Source organism: Gambusia affinis, linkage group LG06 (genome assembly GCF_019740435.1).
Source record: "Gambusia affinis linkage group LG06, SWU_Gaff_1.0, whole genome shotgun sequence".
Taxonomy (NCBI): domain Eukaryota; kingdom Metazoa; phylum Chordata; class Actinopteri; order Cyprinodontiformes; family Poeciliidae; genus Gambusia; species Gambusia affinis.
The window spans coordinates 8,474,683-8,499,688 of NC_057873.1; the positions used below are offsets into that span (position 1 = coordinate 8,474,683).

Consider the following 25,006-nt stretch of genomic DNA (forward strand, 5'->3'; position numbering starts at 1 on the left):
CACCTCATATATTCTTCCCAGATTAATGTTAATTTTCAATTAGTGTAGGCTTGCTTTTGATTTCATACATTTAAAATGGCTCATCAACGCCCCCTTGCGGTTACAATAAATTAATTGTCCTTTGTACTGGTGAAATTGACGTAACAAAGCAGCACAATGGACACGGCTATGTTTTATTTTTAAACATGATATTAGTTAGTAATAATTTGCTTCTAGAATTAAAAAGAAAATCAACTCAATATGTTCCCACGTCCCCCAACGCATAGAAAATGCTGCGTTAAATTAAATAGTGGAACGTTTAGGATATTGTGTTAGGAGTTGCCTACATGAGTTTATGTTTTTACTTGAGTAATCACACGTCAAACCTCAGGAATAACAGGAAAATTGAAAATTAGAGTCAAACTTTTAGCAGCTCTAAGAAACTGTTTTCTTCACGCTTCTGACTCTAAAAATATAATATGTTGTTAAAGCAAGGGTCTTTCACTAAATAAATCGGTTCTACCTGGATTAAATTAATTGACCCGTGCATTTATCCAACTGTGGTGCATAAAGCACTTAACTCCACTCATGTGCGTCGGCTCCAGGGTGCACCTAAAGCGGGTTACTGACCTGCCAGTCTCCGCTCCCTGACATTCTTCCAGAGTAAATCCCAGGCTTTGGACGTGGAGCTCCGCAGCTGCTCGCTGAAAGACCGCCGGAGCTTCAGCCTCGCTGAATATCTTTTAGAAGTCATCTCAAAACCTTAACTACGGCATAATAAAATCCGTTTGTTACCTCACACAGCTTAAAAAAAGTTTTCAAAAAAAAAAAAAAAAAAAATCACGCATTCCCGGCTTTATGTTCCTTTTTACGCTTATAAATAGTTCCTGAACCTTTTCGAGGAAGAAAAAAAAAAGAAATATATTCCTCAAACTTGAGCGGAAATCAATGAAACTAATAATAGTGAGAAAGTGACAGTAAAGCACAGAGACATGCTCCCATACTGCCCCCCAGATGTGCGTGTGTGTTCCTAGGTTTATTGTGTGTGCATAGTGATTTACGCACAGACAACCGTGATGCCTTCACGTACCGAAAGAATCATAGGCATTCCCAGTACACTATATTATGATTGGCTAGAATGTACTTAGTGTCTTGGTACTGTAATATTACGCAAGGAACAACAGATGTTGTATACACTTGAAGTGTATATTGAAGAAAAGCTTAGACCAAAGATTTTCTTACGTTTTCAGACAAGAAGGTCTCTCAAGTCTGTGAATATCACGTTTTTCAAGTGTATTGAAATTGTTTAAACAGAGATATAAGAGGAATTAATTAATTTTGATCTGTTACCTTTTTTTGATTGATTGAAGGCCATGGTATTTATTATAGTTTTTACTCAGATATAAAAATTACCTATTTCAATTCGATAAAATCAACAAAACTTTCCCTTCAAATCAGAGTTAAGTAATTTGAAAGACAGTAGTTTCTCCCCAACCCACCCTTGAAAACCTAAATTGGTTTCTTTGTGTACTAAAATAAACAAACTGTGTACTTAAATTTCTGGTGATTTGATCTACTTCTTAAATCTGTAGTTTTTGAACTCTGAGGTGAAGCAGCTACAATGGACCTGAAGTCATCGGTTCCTAGTTCACAGTCATCCACCTGATCATTTTTTCTTTTGTTAAGATTTACTTTACAAGTACTGCTCAAATTAATAAATACACTTGAAGTATCACTACTTGTACAACATCAACTTCTTTGATTTTCAAAGTTTAGGCTTTGAAAAGTATAGACTTCTGACTAAAAAGAGAGCCAGGTTTTACCTGAAGTACTTCAAAGCATCAAAGTAGCAAACCATTTGACACCACACTGGAATAAATACACATGAATGTTTGACTGTCTTGAAACAACTCAGTGTATAAATTACTTCCCATGTCTTTGATCATCACACTTCTGCAAATGTATAATTTGGCAAATTTCCTCATCATTCATACATAAATCCTTGGAACTCCATTGTCCTTTTTTCAGGCTCCAAGGGTAGTGAACCCTTATAATATTTTTTCTTTCTACTCTGAAATGTTCCATGCTGCCATGTGTCACTATATACTACTGAATGTATTATCAAGATCTTAACCTAACTTTATTTTAGGATTATGTGGTATGTTGCTTTAAATATTGATTAGAGTTCAGTGAGTTTTCTTCGGATAAGTTAGTGCAAATCAGCTCTTCAACAGTGGCACGGATTCAGTTTCAGGACCATTTACTTTTGTTATTACAAAAGCTTGCACCAGAAACCCTGAAACAAAAGAAGGCCTTTGCTCATGCCTGAAGAATAAACATTTTTTTCCCTCTAAGCCTACAGTTACAGCTGCCTGCAGGACTACTGCACCAATAATCGTTTTACCAGAATTATTCTAGGAATTTTTTTTTTCTATTATTGTATGCCCACGCAGGACATCCATGACCTGAGACTAGTTATATGATATCAGCTGAAAACATTATGTGGGCACCAACTAGTATTACTGTTATAATAGGTTAAAGCCTATTAAAAACACATGGAGTGAGTGGGTGAAGATTGACAGCTACTCAGATGAATAAGCTAAGGCCAGTTTTTAGTGTCAGTATGATAATCTGGTGTGTCATTTCAAAAAGAAAAAAAAGACACATTTTTGCCTCTGAGAAGGACAAATGATTAAAAGGAGAAAAGAAACACAACCTACTGAGAAATACATCACCACTTTGTTTTGAGAGCAAATACAGGGATCTGTTCATGGGTTGTTTGTGAAAAGAAGCATGTCTGAGATGATAAAAATGAGATATTGCATAGACAATGAATCATATAACAGTTCCAGTTTTATTGTATCTGATCTGAAAAGTGTTATACAATGGTGGATGAAAATTGTCCCAAAAATGACTGAGTCATGCACTTCTTAGGTTTTCTTGAAAAGGTTTTTTCTAAGGGAGTGGTGTCCAAGGTCACTAACCAAGAACTCCTGCATGTATTAGTTCTGATACACCTAAATCAAACAATGGTTAATTTCCAGCTCTTTGAAGAACTCCATGAGGTGTCAATTTAACAATTTGATCCAGCTGTGTTGGAGCAGGGAAATGTCTGAAAATTACACCCATCAAGGACTGGAGTTGGACACCCTTGCTTTGGGCTGCTCAAAAAGAGAATCTGACCAATTTGTCTGAACCTCACATCCAAGGAAAACAAAGTGGACTTTGTTCTGTCTATGGAACAGTATATCAGATCTTCGCCCTGCGTGGGGATCATGGGAGTTACTGTTATCCAGTCAACAGAAGTTTTGTGGATCTGGAGATAGTTTGTTACCATGCCACTGAGGTATTTTATAGAGTATGTTGTAGGACTATGGGGTAGTAGAAGGGATTCCCAGTCCTTGGCTTTTAGAAGGACTGGGAATCCTTCAGCAAGCGAAGGATTGCCAGGTCTTTGCCGACCTGGTTCTGGGACTGGTTCGCAGTTGAGTATGATGCAGCCAGGATGTAGGTCAACTCCTGGCCTAATACCTAGTCAGCTCCAAGTTTAAAGTCATGGTTTGATCATATGATCAGGACACCTCATGGGTACCTTCTCTTGGAGGTTTTGTGATTCTGTCCTGCTGAAAGGATATGTCAAGGCAGACCTATATACCATCTAGGCAAAAAAAATAATGAGATCCCCAGGAATCACATCATAGACATCAAGTTTTTTTTGTTTTTTTAGTTCTGCTACCTGATCTATGACTAGCAGAAGATAACAGATAGCTGGATAATCTTAAAAAATAGACTGCATGTTTTTCCCATGAAGGAGACCTCTAAAAACGCTCCATCACAGTAGAATAACTAAACTACTCTCAGAGTGATTCCTGTTTAGCTGGATCCAAGTGATTATGTCTCAGAGAATCACAAAATAGTCAGTGGCACAGTAACAATGTGTAAAGACTGAATGCCATGAACCAGTAGGATGACACACACACACACCACACAATTACAGCTGAAGGGTAAGTCAAGCACCATTTTGGAAAATGGTCACACCAGACAGAAGTCAGAACACTGTATGTCAGCAATACATTTTCTAACTACAGAAGTGAGAATGTTTTTCCCTTCTGAGGCCCTTAACTAATCATTACGTCAAATATCTATCATCAAGTTAAATTAACGTTGGATATCCTTTGGAATGATATGGGCTGAAAACAGGATAATAAAGTTGGACACAATGTCAGGCTGCAAAGAGAACCTCAATAAAGGTGGGAATGGAAACACAGACTGACAGGAAAACACCATTTCTGTCAAACCAATGTGCAAAAGTGACAGAAGAAAACTCAGCACTGAGGTTCTGACCTCCAATATGAATCACCAAAGGTCCTGTCACTGTGCTGCTCCTCCTGTACGCCTAAATATCTTGCAGAATAAAGATGATCCTTATCAGGCTGAAGATCATATTAACCAAACAATGTCTCAGCCTCCAGAGCAGACGTTGGCAGTGGAAATAACAGCAGATGCAAGGGAAGGAAACATCAGTTAGCTTGGGAAAGTTTTTTCTCCACTGACTCACCCTTTTGTTTGTTTTGGCCAGTTGGCTTCCAGAAAGCAGTCATTTCCCTGAAAAACTGGACATTCTTTAGATGATTTTTCATCTGCTCTTTCTTGTCTCTACCCTCTCTCACAGCTTTGACTAACACATACAAATAAACTGATATTTACTTGTGAACAACTTATCTACTTTGCAGAGTTTCTAAATGTGTGTTGCCTCCATTCATGTCTGATGACTGATGTGGAATGCTTATCCTGTGGCTGCTGGGGGAAAATCCCAGATGTGAGGAAACCGATTTCTCCTCCATGAATGGGTCATGCTGTTGGCCAGGAGGTCTTACACCAGGCCCCCTTGAAACGTCTGGGAGACTGCACTTCCCAGCCTAATGGAAACAAGGATTGGGGGAGCTGGGAGCGGCAAGATCTCTCTTCCACCTCTATCCCAGTCCCTGAGGGCTCATCGAACGCATGTGCTATAAATTTCCTGACCATATATCCCCAAATGGACTTCGTTTTTCCAGAGGAGCCGCACATGTGGTATATATCTGGCTTTAGGTTGTGTGGTTGGGAAAGGAGGAGCTGACTTTGGTCCCAATGCATTAAAGTCGCCACTAATTCTGTTTTGTCAGTGAGACGTCAATTATAACGTCACGGTTTCTTCTTTTAGTACAGACTGTACTTTATAGAATCATTTATATTCAAAATGGAGATCAGTTTTTTACAACCCAATTCTTCAAAATTCTGAGTATGAAGTGCAGATTTTTTACGAGCGCTGAAATTTCTGATATGACTTCTTTGACAATAAAGTAAATAGAAAAAACAAACAAACAAAAAAACATGACAAAGTTGTAAAGGGTTTAAAACATTTGCATAACGTAGCTTGAAAATGCTAAACTGGCATGACAAGCATTTATGTGGGCATTGTTTAATTGAATGACAATTCAATGTAATGCTGTCAGTTCTAAACCTGTTAAGGCTGCATAGCTCACAAAAAATGCATGGGAAAACATTTCAACCACTGTTCTGCACCTGGTTTTTATTAGAGCAACAAGAATTTAATCACAGAGCTACAATTCCCTCAGCATTTCGTTTTTTGTTATTCTCACAGATGTAAAATATAACACCATTAATCAAATTCAGCTTTAGTTCTCCTTTTCCACAATGAACTAACTCCTAAGGATGCACAGCATACAACAAGGTTTATTTAAGCTCCATAGCAATCAACAATGCATAGAGATGGTAGGATAACTGAATAAATAACATTTAATGATATTCTGAGGGATGACATAAACCAATATGAATCAAGTCCAAACAGGAAGTTGGTGTTTATGTTTTGTGAGGATTCTTCCCAGAGAGAAAATAAAGTTAAGTATCTGACCAAGAATAAAAGCAAAGCAAAACAAAAAACAAAACAAAAAAAAAACAGCTGCTTGAAATTAAACCTACAGCATGAACTTAGTCTTCTATCCAGTGAAATTTCCCTTCTGTTACACAAATGTTCCTCTAAAGGACTGAAATGAAATGGCAAATTCTATCTTTTCTCTTTCACTAATCATTTATTAATATTTTGAGAGAAAATCAGCTCATAAAGTTGACAAACAATGTATTGTATATTATGCTCTTTATAAAAAAGAAAATAAATAGAAAAGTTAACATTATGAGCAGATTTTGGATGAATACTTTAGGTTCCGTTACTTTTCTTGGATGAGTCTCTTCAGTGATTTATGTGGTAGAGGTAATTTTTAGTACTTCTTCTTCTGGTAAAGTTAGTCTATTTTATCTATAAAAACTATTGTGCATACAACAGGCTGCATAAATTAATTGTATAGATATTTCTACAAACTAACAGATATTTTTCTTCTTGGTGCAGCCTCAGACACTTTTGTAAGATGAGAGACAAATACCCAGAGATTTGATGAAGTTCCAAGAGTAGAAATTTGCAGAGTTGTGGGAGATTGATAGCAGACAGTAGTTTACGCCATGCAGCTGCACATGCTCTCATCGGGAACAGCCTGCCAAGACACCCGTGTGCAAGGATGAACACTAGGACTGTTTGTCTTTTTGCTTAGAAATCAGTGTAACTTCTTACAAAGCGTGAGATGACTAAACTTGTAGCCAACAGGTTCTATTCTGTAACCTTTTTAAGTCCATGTAATTGACCATTTCCATTTTTCTGTTCTGTTTATCTCTCTGGTGACTGTAGAGTTGTAATAATCCATCCACTTCCCTAGAGCATACTCATGGTTGGGTATACAAGAATTAAAAAAAGGAAGCATTTTAATATTTTGAAACAAACTGGAGATCCCCATAATATTCTGAATAAGAATATTTTGCTGCCGCAGAACCAGATATTTTACTTTTCACTAGGTCACTGTCTTCTTTTAGTTTATTATTAACAATCGCTCTATTAATGATTCCAAATTGTCAAATATTAATTAGTTTAGTTGATCTGAATATAAGTGATGGCTGCAACAGTGTCAAGCATCCTGAAGTGAGTTAAGCATCAAAACAGCATGGTATGATATTAGGTAATGCTGCTGCTGGGTATTTGCTGCAATATCTGAGTTGTGGTCATGTGAGCTTGTAGTAGCAAAGCACAATGTGCAAAATACATAACATGCCCACTGATGATATTTCTTTCATATGGTGCTTTTCATACACACTGTTTATATTTTGTATAATGAGCACATCATGGTTCGTAATTTTGGCGAGAACACTTTGACATGAAAAGGTGGAGAGAAGCAATATGATCATGGTATGACAGTCTGTGTTTAGTCAGCTAGTCAGTTTACAACAACCAACTAGTCTATTTCATATGCAACCTCATTCCTTCAGCATAAGTCCTGTTTTGAAACAGAGACACAGATAAGCCTAAAGGATACAGGAAGACTGCTCTGATTCTTCTTGCCACCATGCTTTGATTATTGAGCCAGATTGTTTAATCACATCTGAAACCACAAGAAAGCAGCATCGGTACACTGACCTAGGACAGAACGTCTTTAAACAGCACGCTCTGTTTTTTTTTTGTGTTATCTGAGTGCAGGTGGATGCGCACAGCTATGTAAAGCTCCGGTCGCGTAGTCACTTGTGGCCTTGCTTCACTGCAGAAGGACAGACCTTGGTGTGAGCTGTACCATGCACTCTGTCAACCTGAGGACAGAGAGGCCTGGGCTGGTGGGATAGATTTGGATTAGACTTTCTGCCTCCCTGCAACATCTGGAACCCCTACAGTTTCTGTGGGAAACCCGTGAGGCCACTGAAAGAGCTGATACTCTGAAGAAGTAAACAGTTTTTTACATAGAACTTTACACAGAAAACAATGGCAAAGTTCTTAACAGTGAAATATAAAGAACTCAATAACAGTGCTTAACATCTTTCACCTATAATTAAGAGCACTGAATGTGAAAGAGTTGTTATTCACATGTATTTTTAGAAACACTGACAGGAAAGCACAAAATGTACATTTGTTGTAAGATTTTTGTTTTTCTTGTGTATCCTTACCTAAAAAAAAATAAAGGCTAATTTCATGTATCTTTGAATATTGAGATTGAAAAATCTCAAAAGTATGTTAAAATAAATCAGTCCGTCTTTCCGTTGTTCTCTTAATGCAGATAAGTAATTTAAAAGAACCGCTATTTCAGATTGCTTTATGATTACTATCAACAAAATGCAGTGGTTTATTTAAGCTTAGATATTTCTGTTAAACAACTTTGTTTTTAATTTCCGGCCTGATTCTAGGTAGATCAGCCAATGGTGGCTTCGCACATGTGTGAATTATTTGCAGTTTGGACCCAGGTGGGACTGGCCTGCCTCCAGCTGGAGACAGGGCAGATGTACGAGCCCTCAGCTACTTGTGGCAGCTTTGTGACAAGGGAAGTGCCCTCTTCTCTTCAAAGGTTTCATGACTCCAAAGATTTGCAGTAACACAAGAAAATGTCAGCAAAACAGTTGCTGGTTGCTTAAAAAAACAAACAAAAAAAAAAAAACCATCACTACAGGTGTCTGAAAATTTGTTAAATATAGTGTCAAAATGACTAGACTAGCAACTGTGTTTCATCCAGAAAAGGTGGAAGCATGTGATCACAGACAATGTCAATTTCTGGACAAGACTGAATTAAAGTACGGTATATTCCTCTCATTGCACACTTCGGTTTTAAATTCTTCTGACAGTCCCTGGTTCATTCATTCTCTAAGTGGGGGTATTGGAGCTGGAAAGTTTGCTATTGTTACTTTGTCTTTTGGTGGCCATTGTGTCATGCATTTATGCCTAAGTTCACGAATCCAAATGATTTCATTTCAGCTATGTGCTCTGTTACTTTGTGCTTGGTTTTTGTCTGAGCAGATTTTTCGCTTTTGGCCAAGTAAATAAATACGAGCTACAGGCCTGAGCACAATTGGAAAGGAGTAGTTGTAAAAATAATTAAGTTGCCCTGTGGACTGTTTGTTGTCAAGCGTTAGAAGCCCTGAAGCTGCATGTCCCTTCCTGGCTCATTACTTCCCAAATCTTGCTTCTGTATTTTCTTTTATGTGGCAGTTGAGTGCTGGACCAACCTCTTAGCATTTGTGTCACTTCTCACATAATAGTCCCACACACTCACACACATGTTCCCTGTTAAACTGTACTGCATCCTCACACAGCTGTCCAAGTCTCCTTCCACTTAGTTTACAAATCCCAGGCCTAAATTCCTCACCAGACACACACATGCACAAACACATGCACACACATGCAAGACTTGGTCTTTTTAGAAAAGCTGCTCCATAAAGAATTTACTGGCTGCTTCATTTCCAATTGTCAGAATGGAGTAATTAGGAATCAGAAATCTAAATCAGTTTCCTTTAATTGGAAAACATAAAATTAATAGAATTAAGCAGCATCATACAGTAACACAAACCATAATGGACAGATGATTTATACTCGGCAATAATTCATACCAGCAGAAGATGGAAATTGTTGAACATGACGACTTAATTCAGCGTAGGAGGTCACAATAATTGAGATGAAAATGTTAAAAGATTTCAGAGCAGGTAATCCATATAGTTCTCTAATGTTTCTCAACCTTGACAAATCACTGTATATAAAAAGAGAAGTCCAGAAATACAACCAGGCATCTTTTTCCCCCCGTCCTTTTGCTTTCCCTGTCAAACCGCCAAGCTGGCCTCTGCACTCAGGAAACCACAAGTCATTTTCCATCTTTCCATGTGTGGAATTTTTTATGCGCTCATCATGGCAGCGCACGAGCTTTGTATTCTGAGCTGCATGCAGAAATGATAAATTTAGAGCATAATGTCACAGACCTGGCACCTGTTCTTCAGCAGTTAAATGGGAAGAAAATATATTGGCACAATCCAATGAAAATTAATTTTCCCTGCAGCCTTAAATCAAGGGGTTCCACAATTCCCAGGTTCAATCTTCGTACTACGCAAACAAAAATGGTCTGTCATTTTTTATTTTTTTTTTAGCTCTAGTGGCCTTTATTTGAAAGCAGTTCGACAGGAAACAGGGTAATGAGAGAGGGGAAAGACATGCAGCAAATGTCGCCAGGTCGGGAATCAAACCTGTGACCACCACCACGAGGACTAAGGCCTCAATGTGAGGGTGGTACTTTGCCCCTGCGCCACCACAGCACCCCTGGTCTGCCATTTTTAAAACGTGACGGTAAACTGATGTGCTCTGTTTAATCCAGCTTTTCTCAATTGTCAAAACAATTGGGGTCAAATGTGCAAAATAAATCAAGACAATAATAATCACAATAGTTCTTATTAATTATAATAATAATTACACAGAAACAAATATGCCAACATTTAAAAGACATGTGACACATCCAAAACTTAAAACTTCCATGGTTAACTTATGCTCAAACCTAATATGAGAAATTTATATACATATTCATTTTCCATATTCACACAATAATTTAAGTATCTGGTCTCAATATCTTCTATCACAAAATTCTGCCCATTTTTTAGAAAATGTCTTCCAGGAGTGCTTTGTGTTTAGCATCAACCATCTTGCTATCAACTCTGAGCTCCACAGATCCATAATAGAATGGTTTGGATAGAAATAATCGATGTGTTAAAACACCCTAGTCAAAATACAGACCTTAATCCAACTGAGAACATAAGAGTTTATGTTCATTTTCAACAAATCAAAATGGGGTTAAACTATTTTGCAAAGACAAATTGACAGAAAAATTATGTACAAATCTGACAGAAGTGGAAAAAAACAGATTTGCCTTCATAATTGAAGTGCAAAAAGGTTCTCTAAAGTATTCACTGCAGAATACATTTATGTGCCATATACATTTTAGATTTTACCTTTTCAGACACTTCAGATTTATTAATTTCTTTGTGTTTTTGATTTCTCATGAAACTTCAGACCATGTCCTCTGCTCTCAGTGTATTCTGGTGGAGCATTGGGGATGAATGTATTAAAGGACTCTAGAGAGACAGAAAGGGATTGCAGCTGTGGGAGGTCACAGTGGGCCTCCGCCATCAGTGACCCTTAGCAAGACTGAAGCCCTGAACTTTAAGGACAGCTGAGAAGCACACAAGAGGCGAAATACAGAACGGACGACATTGCTAAGATACAGACATTATGTAATACCCACTGGTGCTTTCTTTCTTAACTGGAACAAAGATTGATAGTGTAGACAAAGGGCACAGCAGAATAGTCAAGCCACCGGGAGAGCAGCTCTCATACAGGAAAATGTCACTGCAAAACATACCTCAAAAAAATCTTGTAAAATGTCAAATTGTTTTAGTTACAATGCTGCTTTATTTACCAAAAAATAATTAGGATTTGTTTTATCATTTCCTTTTCAAACCCGCAAGAAGAAAATTCAATGAAATACAAAAACATCACAGCAAATATCATCAAAAGGCCATTTCTTCTATCCCACTGATTTCTTTTAGCCCACTGATTCAGCAACAGTCCCGCTTCTACCATCACAATCATGAGCAAAGCAGCCTAATTATCAAGAGGTGTATCTTACTTCAACAAAACATTTGCTGTTTTTCAGACCGAGAAGAAAATATGCAGCAAACACGTTGTTGAGGAAGAATATTTATTTCATATTTTTCCATTCACTGATTTTCCCTTTTGCCTAAAATGCTTCATTTATAACAGGGCTGGGCAATCGTGGTCCTCGAGGGCCTGTGTCCTGCAACTCTTAGATGTCTCCCTGGTCCAACACGTTTGAATCCAACAGCTGAATCACTTCCTCAATGCAGTCAGGTTCTCTGGAGTCCTGCTAATGACCTCATTATTTGACTCAGGTGTGTTGAAGTAGAGAGACATCTAAAAGTTGCAGGAGACCGGCCCTCGAGGCCTGGAGTTGCCCACCTCTGATTTAGAAGCTGAACATGCTTATTAGACAGAACACAGCCTTAAAATACAAATTGAGAAAAACCACAAAAGTTGTTCTTTGTAATCAATAATAACTTGCTGACATTTCACACTCAATACCACAGATTAAAAAGAAAATCTGTGGTATGTTTTCAACAGCTTTTCCGTTGGAGCCATATTCTGGTACACTATGTCCGAACAACACGGGGCTTTGCATTCTTTTCCTCACAAACAGACAGAAGTCTCCAAGGGATTCACAGAGTATCCTCTTTGTTTTACTTTTAATCAGCAGCTTGAGATTTCCACATTGAGAGTAGATTAGCATATTTATTCAGAGGGAAGATCTGGGGAAATGCGAGGAGGCTGGTGGAGACCGCAGAGGCCAAGAGGGAAGCCTCTTCCTGACAGTTCTGGGCCACAGAGTACTGGTTAAGCTGCACGTGTCTTATTTCCCCACTGACTTGCTGTGGGATGGTGATGTTTATCATAACAAAGCACATGAGCATGTATTTATGCAAATTTGAATTTGTTCAGTTTGGCACAGCTGCTTCTCTTTGGACACTGTCACATTCATTTTGGTGGTCAAAATTAATGTCTGAAATGTGTCAGCATGCTTGCAAAATACACGTTATCTATGAAGAAATCATTGCAAAATATCAAGGTAGTCAAATTTAAGTCTAAGTTGATATCGCCAAACATGTGAATGTTTGATTCTATATCTTAAATCTATGACATATCTCTCGTAGAAATCCAAGCTTTAGGTTGCCTCTGAAGTATCATTAATTCTAAGATTAATGTCAAGACAGCCGGTTTTCATGGATGAACTTAATTGCCTCCTGTCACCAGAGGAAGCCATTAATTTTTGCGCTGAAATTAAAGAGGCTGCAGGGAATAGATTTCCTTAGATACATTTCACAGTGTGAAAATAAATGAGGAACCTTCGGCTGCTAATGTGCTGAAAAGTTAAAGACGCTCCGTTAACATCGACGTTAAGTAATGTCTTCAGAAAATAAACTCTTTAAATTGAGGTTTGGGCATTTTTCCAGACTTGCATGCACATCTTTTCTGAGGATACCCAGGTGTAGCTTTTCAGCTGAGTCCTTATGTTTTTTTTTTTTTTGTTTGTTTGTTATATTTTTGTTTCAGGAAAAAAAACATTACCTGCAGATGGTTAAAAGTTCTTTTGTTTTTACTAAAACATGTTAGTCCATGTTTTATGTGTATGCTTATGTACAATTCATTAAGTTATTTTTAAATGGATATGACCTACAAAGGATTTTAGAACGACTTTTTACTGCCATTCCAGATTATAGTCCTTTCAAGTACAGAAAAGTTGTATTTACATTGGAATTAAATGACACACACAAAAAGTATAATATAGAATGAACCGATTAGGTGACCAAAATGTTTGTACACCACACTTTTACATTTTTTTTCTCTTTGTAAATTATTAACGCTTTTTATTGGTCAGTCGAACGAAATCCAAATGAAATACATTAAATTTGTGGTTGAAAAGTTGCATAATGCAATAAAAAACTGTATTAATAGCTTAGCAAAACTGCATGTTAACATTTTAAAGAATTAGACCAAAGCACTGATGAAGATGGTCAAAATGGTGATGCAGAGAGCATTTAGAACAAAGAAAACCATTGCTTGAAGCTAAAACTGAACATTTAGGAACCTCAACAATAACAGCAATACTTCTCCGGCAGCTGTTTTGCTGTTTTGGAATTCATCTTAAGGAATGTGGGGGTTTACTTCTCCCTCCTGGACAATATGAACTTTACAGGATGGACAGTGTTATTATGGTCGATAGAGAGAGAACCATCTGAGAACCATCTGGCTGTCCCGTAATCATGTCTTAAAAGAGGCTTCGACAGCTCAGCCGTAAAATCCAGCCAGAAAAAAATAAAATAAAATAAAAAATAAATCACACCTAATATGTCTGACTCTCTGCCATTTTGGTCCTTTTATTATAGTGTTATTCATCTCCAAGTCATTCTATCATCCGGTTAAGGTTAAGACCACATGTAGAATCTATTTACTCTCAAAGTAAATGAAACTGACAGTGATACGGTCTGGGATCTTGCTTTAAATAATCTGAATAGAATTATACAAGCATGTTGATAAACATCTCAGTTTCACTCTTTTCTCCCCCTCCAAAAAAAACAAAATCACTTGGCAAAAAGTCTCAGCAAAGATCTCATAATTCAGCAGCAAACCTCACGTTAGTTAACTGCTCCATAAATGTTGCACTGATTTATTTTTTTTTTGTCCTGTTTACTCCGTTTGTGTGATAGCATCATGCATAACGGAGGTCATGTGAGATCGCAACCTGAGTCCAAAATGGCATCCACCCAACTCCTGCAGCTGCCCCCCAAGGGCCACGTCACAGCAGGCCAAATATTTCCCCTCAGCAAAACAGAAACAATGATCTGGCTCGGTGCCTAATTTTAACTGCATCCCTGTGAGCAAGGACCATATGAAAGGCGTTTAAAATAAAAGAATGTGCATTTGGACATTCCACCAGGCTGGGAGGGAGAGAGCAGACACCTGTGACCATCAATCTTACCAACATTGTTTGGAGCTTGAGTAATGCCCGCAGGCAGGCCAGGGCTTATTGTGGGATTAAGATGCAGGGAGATTTTTATAATCTGTTAAGCTTTTAATTTACAGTACGACACAGAGATTAGTGATTCCTTAAATGATCTGACCCTGTCATACGCTTCACTTTGCCAAAATATTCATACACCTTGAACCTTTTTATTATTTCTTCATGACAACTACAGCTATGAAAACATATTACCGGGTGTTAGGTGGTAGATACAAGGTTGTATATAACTGCAAACTAGAAAGAGTATGCATAATATATTTTTAGAAGCAAAAATCTGAATAGTGTGGTGTAACTTGGTATTGAGTCCCCTTTACTGTGATAGCCCTAAGTAAATTTTTTTACAACGTCTATTCTTAAAGTCCCTTCACAGCCATGCACTGTCTTGCGTTGGTTGTCTGATCATAAAAAAAAATCACAATAAAATACATCACAATACAATTTGTGAATGTAATGCATTGGAATCTGAAAAAGTTTAATGGATGTGCTTTTGCAAGACACTGAAATGATTTTAATGATTTTCAGTTGTTCACTGTTTCTAAATGCCGAGGTTTAGTGCGTTAGATAACAGGCCTAACTTTGATCAATGATTCAGTCACAGTGAATAGAGAAAGATGCCAACACTCTCGAATCAACACAGTCATCATTGATTTGAAACTTCTTTTTCTGTTCAGTTCTGCCTTGAGTTAATCGTTTATACTTTAACAGCCATTCAGCATTAATGAGCAAATACAAATGAGCAGATGTCTGGGGCTTCCTGTTAAACTAGCCAGCCATCTATTTAAAAAGCAACTCTGTCTTACATCCATTTATCCAATCCCTTGATAATTAAATTTTCTCCACCAGATGTTCAAGGTCACTGTCTACTATCCCAACAATCTCCCTGCCAATCAGTCTCAGACTCAAAGCATGAAAAGCTGAAAGACTACATATTTAATCTTTCAGCTCTCCCTAAAGCCTACATTTGTGGAAAATAAAATCCACAAAAACATTAAGGTTTAGAGGTCATCTCTAGTTTTCTCTACACTCTGGCAGCAGCAATAGCAATAACTTTTTAGAAAGCAACACGAGCATCACATACCAAAACCTCTGGAAGAGAATAAAAAAACATCTTACCTGCACCAGCTGCTTTGGTCATCTTATGAAACATCTGTAAGGCAGAAACAGAAGCAAAATATGAGAAATTGTTGCTGAGGAGCAGATGTGTACCTGCATTCTTTAGCACGGCTGCAATCAGTGCTGTGATGACAAAATCAATACAGCTTTTCCACAGCAGCAACTAAATAACGCAGAGGTAGCGTTATTTAGCAGCTCAGCTTGCAGTGATATAGTGAAATAGGTAATATTTCAGAAATTAAATTAAAGTTTGAGGTCTATCTTGTGTTTAGTTCATGTTGTTGTAGCAGAAGTTTTAGTCCAAACATTTGTTTAGAGCAGCGCTTCTCAATTCCAGTCCTCAGGCCCCCCTGCTCTGCATGTTTTAGATGAGTCCCTACTTCAGAACAGCTGATCCAAATGATTGCATTACCTGTTCTGCAGGCACCAAGTACTGCAGAAGCCTGTTAATCACTCATAGATTCAATTCAGGTGTGTGGCAGCAGGGAAACACCGAAAACATGCAGGGCAGGGGGGCCTGAGGACTGGAATTGAGAAGCACTGGTTTAGATGGATTATAAGGTTGATCAATCTTTGATTGACCTCTTCTATAAAAGAAAATATAAAATGGCTAGATGGTAAAATCATGCTGTGAGCCACAGCATTATGAGGTTCTTCTCTGCAATTCTTTCATGTATTGTACTTCAGGTGACTTACAAAACCAGAAGAAAATAGCATTTAGGTGAGATTCTGTGTGTGCATGCTTGTCTGTGCTGTTTATCTCCATGTTGCTCTGTGATGGACTGATGACCTGTCCAGGATGTGCTCTAATCTCACTCATTGACCACTAGATAGGCATGTCTCTAGAAATCCTGTAAGAACTAGGCCGGTATAGAAAACCCACAGAGGACTAACTCATTTTAACTCAGATATTTCTTGTTTTTTGTGTACTATTTCCAAATTTGTCTTCTGTAGCCATGACATTAAATATCATGTACTCTAATCCATTTTTTCAAATTAAAACTTAGAACCCAAAACTTGGACCTGAAATAATCTGTATATATTCTATATATATCAACAAATTTCACAATAGTAGTTTTTTATCCAAAGTATTTACTGTGTATATTGATCATTATTTTCTTGAGTGGTGTCATTACAATTAACTTGGCACATTACATAAAAAAAGAAAAAAACGGTATTGATGTAAACTAGCTCTTTCTCAAAATAAAAACCGAATTTTTCTAGTACCTTTAAAAAAAAGCAAAACAAGATGTCTCATGTGATTGTGGTTAAATTTGTAGTTAATTAAAAAGGCATTGGAACCCAGAAAAACAACAACAGCTTTTTTGTTTTTGTTTTTTTTTTCTGAGGAAATAAACAATTTCCAGAATGTTTCTTCTCTGTGGCATGATGTTCTGATTTACCCGCACGCTGCTCACTTGGACCTTTTTCCTCCCAGGGTGGTCGGTTGCAATACTGCATAGGTCTCATCATAACAGACAATTGGAAATCAATTTGAATTTACCAGGGTGATTTTTTTTTTTCACTTTAACTTGGACAACATTCTCTAAGTTAAATGATTTTGTATTGGCAGTGAGAGATGTAATCACCAGTACTCGCATAAAAGCAAAAATGTTGGCAATATTAAATTGTTTGGTTAGATGAGCATCCTGCAGTGCTTTTACATTTTATCAAAGACGAACAATAAGCCAAATCGCTAAATTTATGAAGATAGGTGAACTTTGTGCTGCTTCAACCACTCAGTAGCTCCCTTGGTTCAAAAATCAACTTTTGGGAGACCAAAAAACAAAGTCATAAATGTCTGACTCACACTTCTCTGTTTCCAATATTACATGTGAGAAGTAGATAGCGACCTTTGAAAACTGAGAGGAATAGCCACAACCTGTCCCTCTTTACTGATAGTACAATCTGCCAGTCTGGCAGAATTTCATCACAGATTTAAACACTTGGGACACAACTATGATTATTATCTTTGCACTTTTAAAGGTTTCTGTCCAGGGAGTCTCCATGGACCTCCATCAGCCCCAGATTCAAAAATAAACTCTTAGAACTCAAAAACCAGATGTTGCACCCTAGAGGAGGTACGGATTTGGCATGGTCTTCTCTCCGATTCTTTCTGTGCAGAAAGTATATCATCTCAGCATATCTCAAGATCTGACCTGCATTAAACACACGTCCCCCCAATTCAGGCCAGCTGTATCTAGACGAATGACACATGTCAAAGGTTACAGGTCGGAAAAAGTGACATCCTTCACTGAGGAGAAGAGGACCTGTTTCCGGGCTTTTATGTAACTGGAAAACTCTCCCCTTGCCTCCATCAACAAGGATGTTTATGTGGTGTGACAGGTTTGTGCGGGTGAATGATGGCTGCGGTCACCACACAGTGACAAGCCAAAGAGGTGGATACAGAACCAGTCAGTTCAGCTGACAGACCGGCATGCCCGTCTCTGTCAACAGCAACTAAATGTAAGAATATTTAACCTGAATATGTCTCCATCCACTAATAGTGGAATCACAGTTTATGCTGAACAGCAATAACAGGGAAACTATGTGAGTGTATTGTATATATTGTGTGTGCTGGCTTTGACCGCAACATTTATTTTTAATACTATTTATTGCAGCTTATTGACAAAATTAAATGTGGTACGTCTAAGCAATACACAGGCAATTTAGTCTGTTGCTCTGATAATTTTATGTATCTTCAAATTAGCTGTTTTTGTTAAAATAAAATTTTAGAAATTTACATAATTTTGCCTAATGACATTTTTATGCTGCATTGTAGTTACCTAGGAAGTTGGAACTACCTAGGAAGCTGGGTTTGACATCGCACTGAGGTAACAGTGTTCTAGTTAAGATGTCACATTTTCTTCATGGTATTGCCATAGACATTGCTTGGAGTACCTCTTACAAACTAAATTTTAAGCTTTACTTTCCATAAGCAAACTCCACTTTTAATTTGTCCAGTTTAGAGTTGCTTGTAACATTCATTTTAGATGCACTCTTATATGTGTGCCTTCTAAAATAAACATGTTTCCACCAGTTTAAGTGACAAAACAAGTTTAAGAGTAAAACACACACAATTAAATTCTATTTGCAAATTACTTGCCTTGTGCAGTGATTTCATTTAGCAGTATTAGAGGAGAGGGATCTAAATGCAAATCCATGTCACACTTTTAAGATGTTTATTTGGTACACACATTTAAAAGGCAGATACCATTTTCCTTCCTCTTCACAATTGCACAATTTCTCTCAACCTCAATAAAACATACTGATGTTTGAGGTAGTTGACCCAATTTGGAAAACTTCAAGAGTTATTAATAGTTTCGTAAGTTACTAAGTCATTAGTAGAGCCAGTAGAGTCTTATACAGTCAAGATATTTTCTGACCTGTGTTTATAAGAACAAATTTTAGTTTTCTTCCTGCTATTTGAAAGGCATTCCACATCTCCTCTACAGGTCCCAATTTGAGGAAGAAACAAGCCTTAGTATGTACCGTAGGTTCTTTCAACAATGCATAATCTTTATCATCACACAAACATTTTGCATATCATAAAGTTGTTCTTCAGGGAGGGAATGAGATGAATTTCAGATTTTAAACTTTAAAAACCCCCACATGTTCCAAAACATTTTTTTACAGGTAGATCAACAAGACATCTTTCAATTCTGTCAGTTCTACCAGTCTGAGCATGTCCACCATTCTTAGACTTCAAGACTGAATCAGACTGTATGACTTTATCATAGGCTGCTTCCAGATGTTCCATATGGATTAGAGAGGCCCTTATGTACAATTCATTGCTGCCAAGACAAAAACAATCTCAGGAAGCAAACTCTTGATAGCAAGAATCTTTTTATTATTATTATTTATTTGTTATTTTGTTTTTACCAAAAACAGGATGACTAAAGTTGTATCAGCCCTGAAAGGTATTTATCCTTATTATAATCATCTTATTATAATCTCAGCCAAAATACTCATATCTGCAACCCTTATTAGCAATTGCTAATAAGTCATAGGCAGAACTAAGTGCGCTACGCAACACAAATAATCACCTGGTTGGAACACAGTTCATCAAATAGTAAAACCCTTTGAGTATGTCGATTTGATACCAGAGTCAAGTGGTCTCAAACTCTAATTTTCTCAAGCCAGGATAATGCAACTTTCAGATTTATTGCTACTTGAACACATCTGAATAAAGTAGTTACGTCCAGGACTCTTACTGCATGCTTAGGAGGTAATTCAGCCATTTGACATTGGTGCATTGAAGTAGGGATGCATCTAACGGTGCAGTGGCACCTCTTTTGAGACCTGGGTTTTGACATCCATGCCTCGGTCAAACGTTGCTCCAGCATTGCTTTCCTATGCATGTGACAGGACTTTTGGCCTGTCTGTTGCAACAGACCGGGCAATAGTTACTCTTAGCTGTTATGTAAAATACTAAGATGTTGATCTCATACAGAATCAATGCAATTTCAAAATTGCAGCAATGACTATATAGCTTCATTTAATGCTAGGCCATGCAGACACTCTGGCTGCACTGATGAAGATTTACTCTCCTCTGAATGCTTTTTGCTTGAACTAACAATACATACTTTTTGATTAATTTGTCTAACAATTAAGTAAACACTTGGGGGCACTTCATGACAAAAGAAATATACTAAATTGTTGCATCACATAACACTAAAAAATCCGCTCTTAATCTCAATACACACCATTCAAACCAAAAATGCATCAAAAGCATTATGGCAGTAGCGAAACATATAAGAGATTATACAGTGGTCCTTGTTCAAGAGGTTTTGGAGAATATGTTATTTGACATCTTCCTTCCTAATTTATTTTTGGAGAAACAATTTCAGCCATACATAGGCAAGCCTTTGATTAGCTGATTCTTACCAGATAGTAGCACCCAGACATGAATACTAAAGGCCGACATTCAGAGCTAAGCTTCCAAAAGGACTTGTTTATTGCTGCTTGAAAAGAAGAACAGCTTAAAGTCCCATAAGTCTTATATAAAAACAGCCGTCAGCTTGGAGCCGGAAACCATTTTTAGAGCAACTTACCATCTTCTCATTTCTTGCTTTTGTCCCCCTTGAGGAGCTGCATGAAGCAGAAGATGTGTCTTGGCTCCAACATTCCCTTCTGCCTGCTCTTTGGAGAACTGTGTCATTTTGGGTTTGGTTCGGCGAGGACTTTGAAGCAGCACCCCACTGCAACAACATCACAACAACGATCAAAACCGGCTCTGTCGCTGTGTGGCTGAACAGATGAGGACAGGATGAACACAACAGCGGCCAGGGGAAGAAAAAAAACAACAGGCTGAGGTCAGCGGTTGGGGAAGAGAAGTCTCCACTCTCAGTTCAGCTTGACAGAGCTTCACAAAGAAGGCTGTATGTGCAGATCTTCCTTTGAGAGAACAAAGACTATGACCTTGTCAAATATCCCAGTAAATACGTCTTGTCTTTGCCAGTTGCCTGCCATTAGTTGAAGCCGATTGTAGTGAATGACTGGGATGGTTATGCAGATGCCTAGGAGGCATGTAAGTCTCTCTGAACCATTCCTAATAGACCAAATCATACAAACTCCTTTCTAACACAACAGTTCTTCTGTGCAGGACACACATAAGGAGCTCAAAAGGCCACTTTTGTTCCTGCACACTAAGTCTGAAGAGATATTTCGTGGAACATGCCACCATGAGACTGAGGTCTTTTTTTTTTTTTTTGGAAACACAGTTTCATTCCGCTTGTTGCATCATTGAAGTACAATAACTGTCTGTTCTTGCTGCAGTCATCAGGCTTTAGAATCAAATATCACATCTGAGTGCCGAGGGTCCACATCATAAAACAGGCAGAGACAGATATTTAAAGCTGAACCCAAGGTTGTTTTGTCACAGAATGTACTGTCATACTGCAAAAGTCACACACGCCTCAAGAGAGAAATCTACTGTACCCCTTCATTTACTGAGACTGCTCACTGAATCTACAGGTCTTATTGGAATCTCAACATAATGTAGAACATTTGTAGAAATGTTGATGGACATGAAATTCCAAACACCAGCTGCTTGCAGGTCTGGATAATCCGCCTGGATTTTTTCTCTGCAGAGCAAACTAAATTGATTTAAGAAAGTTTAAAAGCCATGACAAAGTATGCAGCAAGGGTTTCATAGCTATGTGTGCAGAATCAGCCGTGACTGCGCACACCATAAAGTATCGAAGGTGCAGTCATAACTCTGATTTAACCCATGGAGGTCTGATAAGTTTCTTATAAAAAGTGTCCCAGTACATCCTGTTAATTCTCTGTGTCCTTATAGGCAAAATAAAGAACGTATAGGCTATGTGATTTTAAAATATATGGCCAACCTTTTCAAGAACGTAGTGACAGCATACAATGTCATACCAGAATGTGACATTCACCTGCTTCTTGCGCGCAAAGCAAGGCGTGTCAGAGGGTGATGAACTTGCACTCAGAGCTTCCTCTATGTCTTGATTAAGCTGGTCCAGTTTCCTCATGAGCTGGCTCATTGACTCAGGCCACGGAGACGTGACCTGTGGAGACTCCTGGGGGTAATCAGAGAAGATCAGATAAGAGAGGTCAGCCAAACATTGCAACAGTTAGAGTTAATCACAACCACTATAGGGAATACGACAGTTTGGTGATGTTTTATTTTTTCTAATTTTTTGACATTATTTGCAAATTATTCAATCCTGTATTTGTTTATATTTACAGCACAGTTTTTATCTTAAAGCAATAATCCCACATATAACACAGATTTACACAAACAGATTTCCTCAAACTGGAAATCCTCTTCAATAAGAAATGTTTTCGAATAGTGAACTTAGTGCATTATCTTTAAATTGCAAGGAAGTAACAGACCAGACACCAGGCACCACTCAGCCTGATGACCACCCAGGGTCAGCTGACCGAGCGAGTGCCAGGAGAAAGTAGCTCCTTCCACTGAATCCCTGAGGAATGATCTAAATCTGTCCGGGTCCCTGGTGCCCTCTGGGGTCTTAAAGATCACTCGGGTCACCAAAAGGAAAAAATAAAGTTTCCCATTTTGCAGTGTGTGTCTTTCCAGTTCTGTGCTGACTACGGAATGTAATATGTTTAACATTGGATCAGTATATTTATCTGTCCAAACCTCTGAGTCTATTTACAAATAAAAAGGATTCTCATTCACCCTAGAAGAAAAACAAACTATCCCTAAAGGAAATTAAACAAAGTAAAAATACTGAGAACTATTTTGATTTTTGCAGTGATGATACATCATTTTATGTATTTTAATTCTTTAATTGAAAGATATAAAGTACAAATATGTGCATAGCACTTGCTGGGAGGAAACCAAGCTCAAGATTCTAAACCAAATGCTTGAAAACATATAAGAAGAGGAAGCTGAGGATCTTGTGAGCTGGATTGTTAATTAACCCCTGGTGTCAGACAAACAGAAATGCAAGAAACAGATGCCCTGTTTTCTGGCCTGCAGTCAAGCAGAATCTGGAAGGCACTCACAAAGTATCTTTTTAGTGACATCCCCTCAAGGTGCTGTTTGGGAATGCAGACACTTCCCCTCAGAATGAGACAAATACCAGAAGGGGCTTGGACGCTCAAGTGAAACTCTCCCCTCAATTCATTTCTCCGTTCCCTTTCCTCTATATTTGGCCCTGGGGGTAGCGCAAAGGCTCACTGCCATGGGAACTGAGCCGGTGTGAGTCATTCCATAAGACAGATGCAATGTTATCATCAGGGGATGACAAAAAGCGAAGAGACTATAACTTTATCAGCACAAATTGGACACATTGTGGAACCCCAACATAGGGGCTTTGAGATGGAAATGAGGAGTTAAGTGTGTGAGCTCTGGGCTCGGTGCCTAGTCTGTGCCACCCACTGAGAGTGCCAGAGATCACCATGGAGGTATCCCAATGTAGCAAGCGGTCATGCGAAAAGGGCATGGGCTACCTGGCTGCTTGAAGGAATAAATTACATTGGCAATACCCCGCAATTCAAAGCAGCATGTGAACACAGCAATGTATGGGTGGGGGAGGGAGAATATGTGAAAGATATGTGTTTGTTTTATTCATATGCGAATTCAACTGTAAAGGAAGACGTTAAGTGACAGACTGGGAACCTTATGCATATAGTGCCCCCACATGGCTGACAGTGACAACTGCATTCTCAGCTTGTTTCAGAAATTATCCTAACGTTTTATGCAAATACTAAAATCAAATATGACAGAACCATGTGTTTCTGTGCTTATTAAAGTTAAGGCAACCCAAAGCAGATATTTTTGTTACTGAATGTCTTTAAAAAATAACAGATTTGTTGGGTTGTTTTTTTTAACATCTTCCTATCTCAGAAGACTGTGTTGATTTATAGTTTTGTTCATATTACTTAAATTTTGGTATATTTTGTTCCTTTACAACTCTAAACTTTGGTGTATTTCACTGGAACATAATGTGCTAAATCATTAAGTTAATTTGTGTATATTTGTAAAGTGAAAGAAAACAGATACATGGCTTTCAAATATCTTTGCAAATAAGGAACAAAAGTGTGAAATTCATTCCCAAGAGAATGCTATTCAGAGTGAACTTTCTGTGTAATTAAGGGTTTGTCTTTTTCCACATGAACAGATGAAAAATTTGCAGATTGGTTTTTGCAAACTTAGTCAAATATCGGGTGGCTGAATTTCATTGCTGAAATTGATTTTGAAGTCTTACTCCAAATTCCCAATGAGATTTAGGTCTGGACTTTGTCATGTATTTCGCTCCATCCATTTTCCAATCAACTCTGACAAACATTCAAAAAATGTAATTTAGTTCTTATCTGACTTTATAGATCTGCAAACAGAGGTGCTTGATACTTTCTTCCAAGCACGCTTCCATAAAGAACAGGTTTTTTGAAAGCACAATTATTAGAATACATGTGCACTTAGTATCTCACCTGAGCTGGGATTTTCTGCTGTTCCTCCAGATAAATCATGGCTGCTTTGCCAAATATATATATATATATATATATATATATATATATATATATATATATATATATATATATATATATATATACCTTGAAATATATACATAGCTCAAGAATCTGGTACTCCTTTAAAATAATGCAACATTTGCTCTCTTTTACTTTGCATTTCAGCCTAAAAGCATTAGCAAGGTCTGTGGTGTGATGGAATGGAAAGCATTTACTGCACTCCTTTTGATAATATTTACTATACACTCCCTTTATTCCCTGCATTCTTGCTGTCCTCTCCAAAATGACCCGTTCAGAGCTGTGTGCCATTTGTGTGTAAAGCCAGTGATACCTCAGTGTCCTACTACCAGGCAGAGAGGCTAATATGTACCAGTTCATTACCTCTGACCATTATAAAAAGCATGGCAGGTATGTGTTGATAGCTATGTTCCCTCTATGCGTAACAAAGCATATAT

General features: G+C 37.9%; 1 protein-coding gene across 2 annotated transcripts in view; it reads right to left on the reverse strand.

Moving 5' to 3' along the window:
- Positions 1-25,006, reverse strand: part of stard13b (StAR-related lipid transfer (START) domain containing 13b) — a 63,559-nt gene that overhangs the window by 34,029 nt on the left and 4,524 nt on the right. The window contains exons 3-5 of one of the 2 annotated variants that reach the window (XM_044119434.1): positions 21,989-22,132; positions 20,639-20,785; positions 15,585-15,618 (exon numbers count right to left, since the gene is read on the reverse strand). In XM_044119434.1, coding sequence (XP_043975369.1) covers positions 15,585-15,618; positions 20,639-20,785; positions 21,989-22,132 — 325 coding nt within the window. Of the gene's footprint in view, positions 1-609; positions 1,008-15,584; positions 15,619-20,638; positions 20,786-21,988; positions 22,133-25,006 lie in introns of those variants that run through there. The other variant, XM_044119437.1, reaches the window with a different exon arrangement.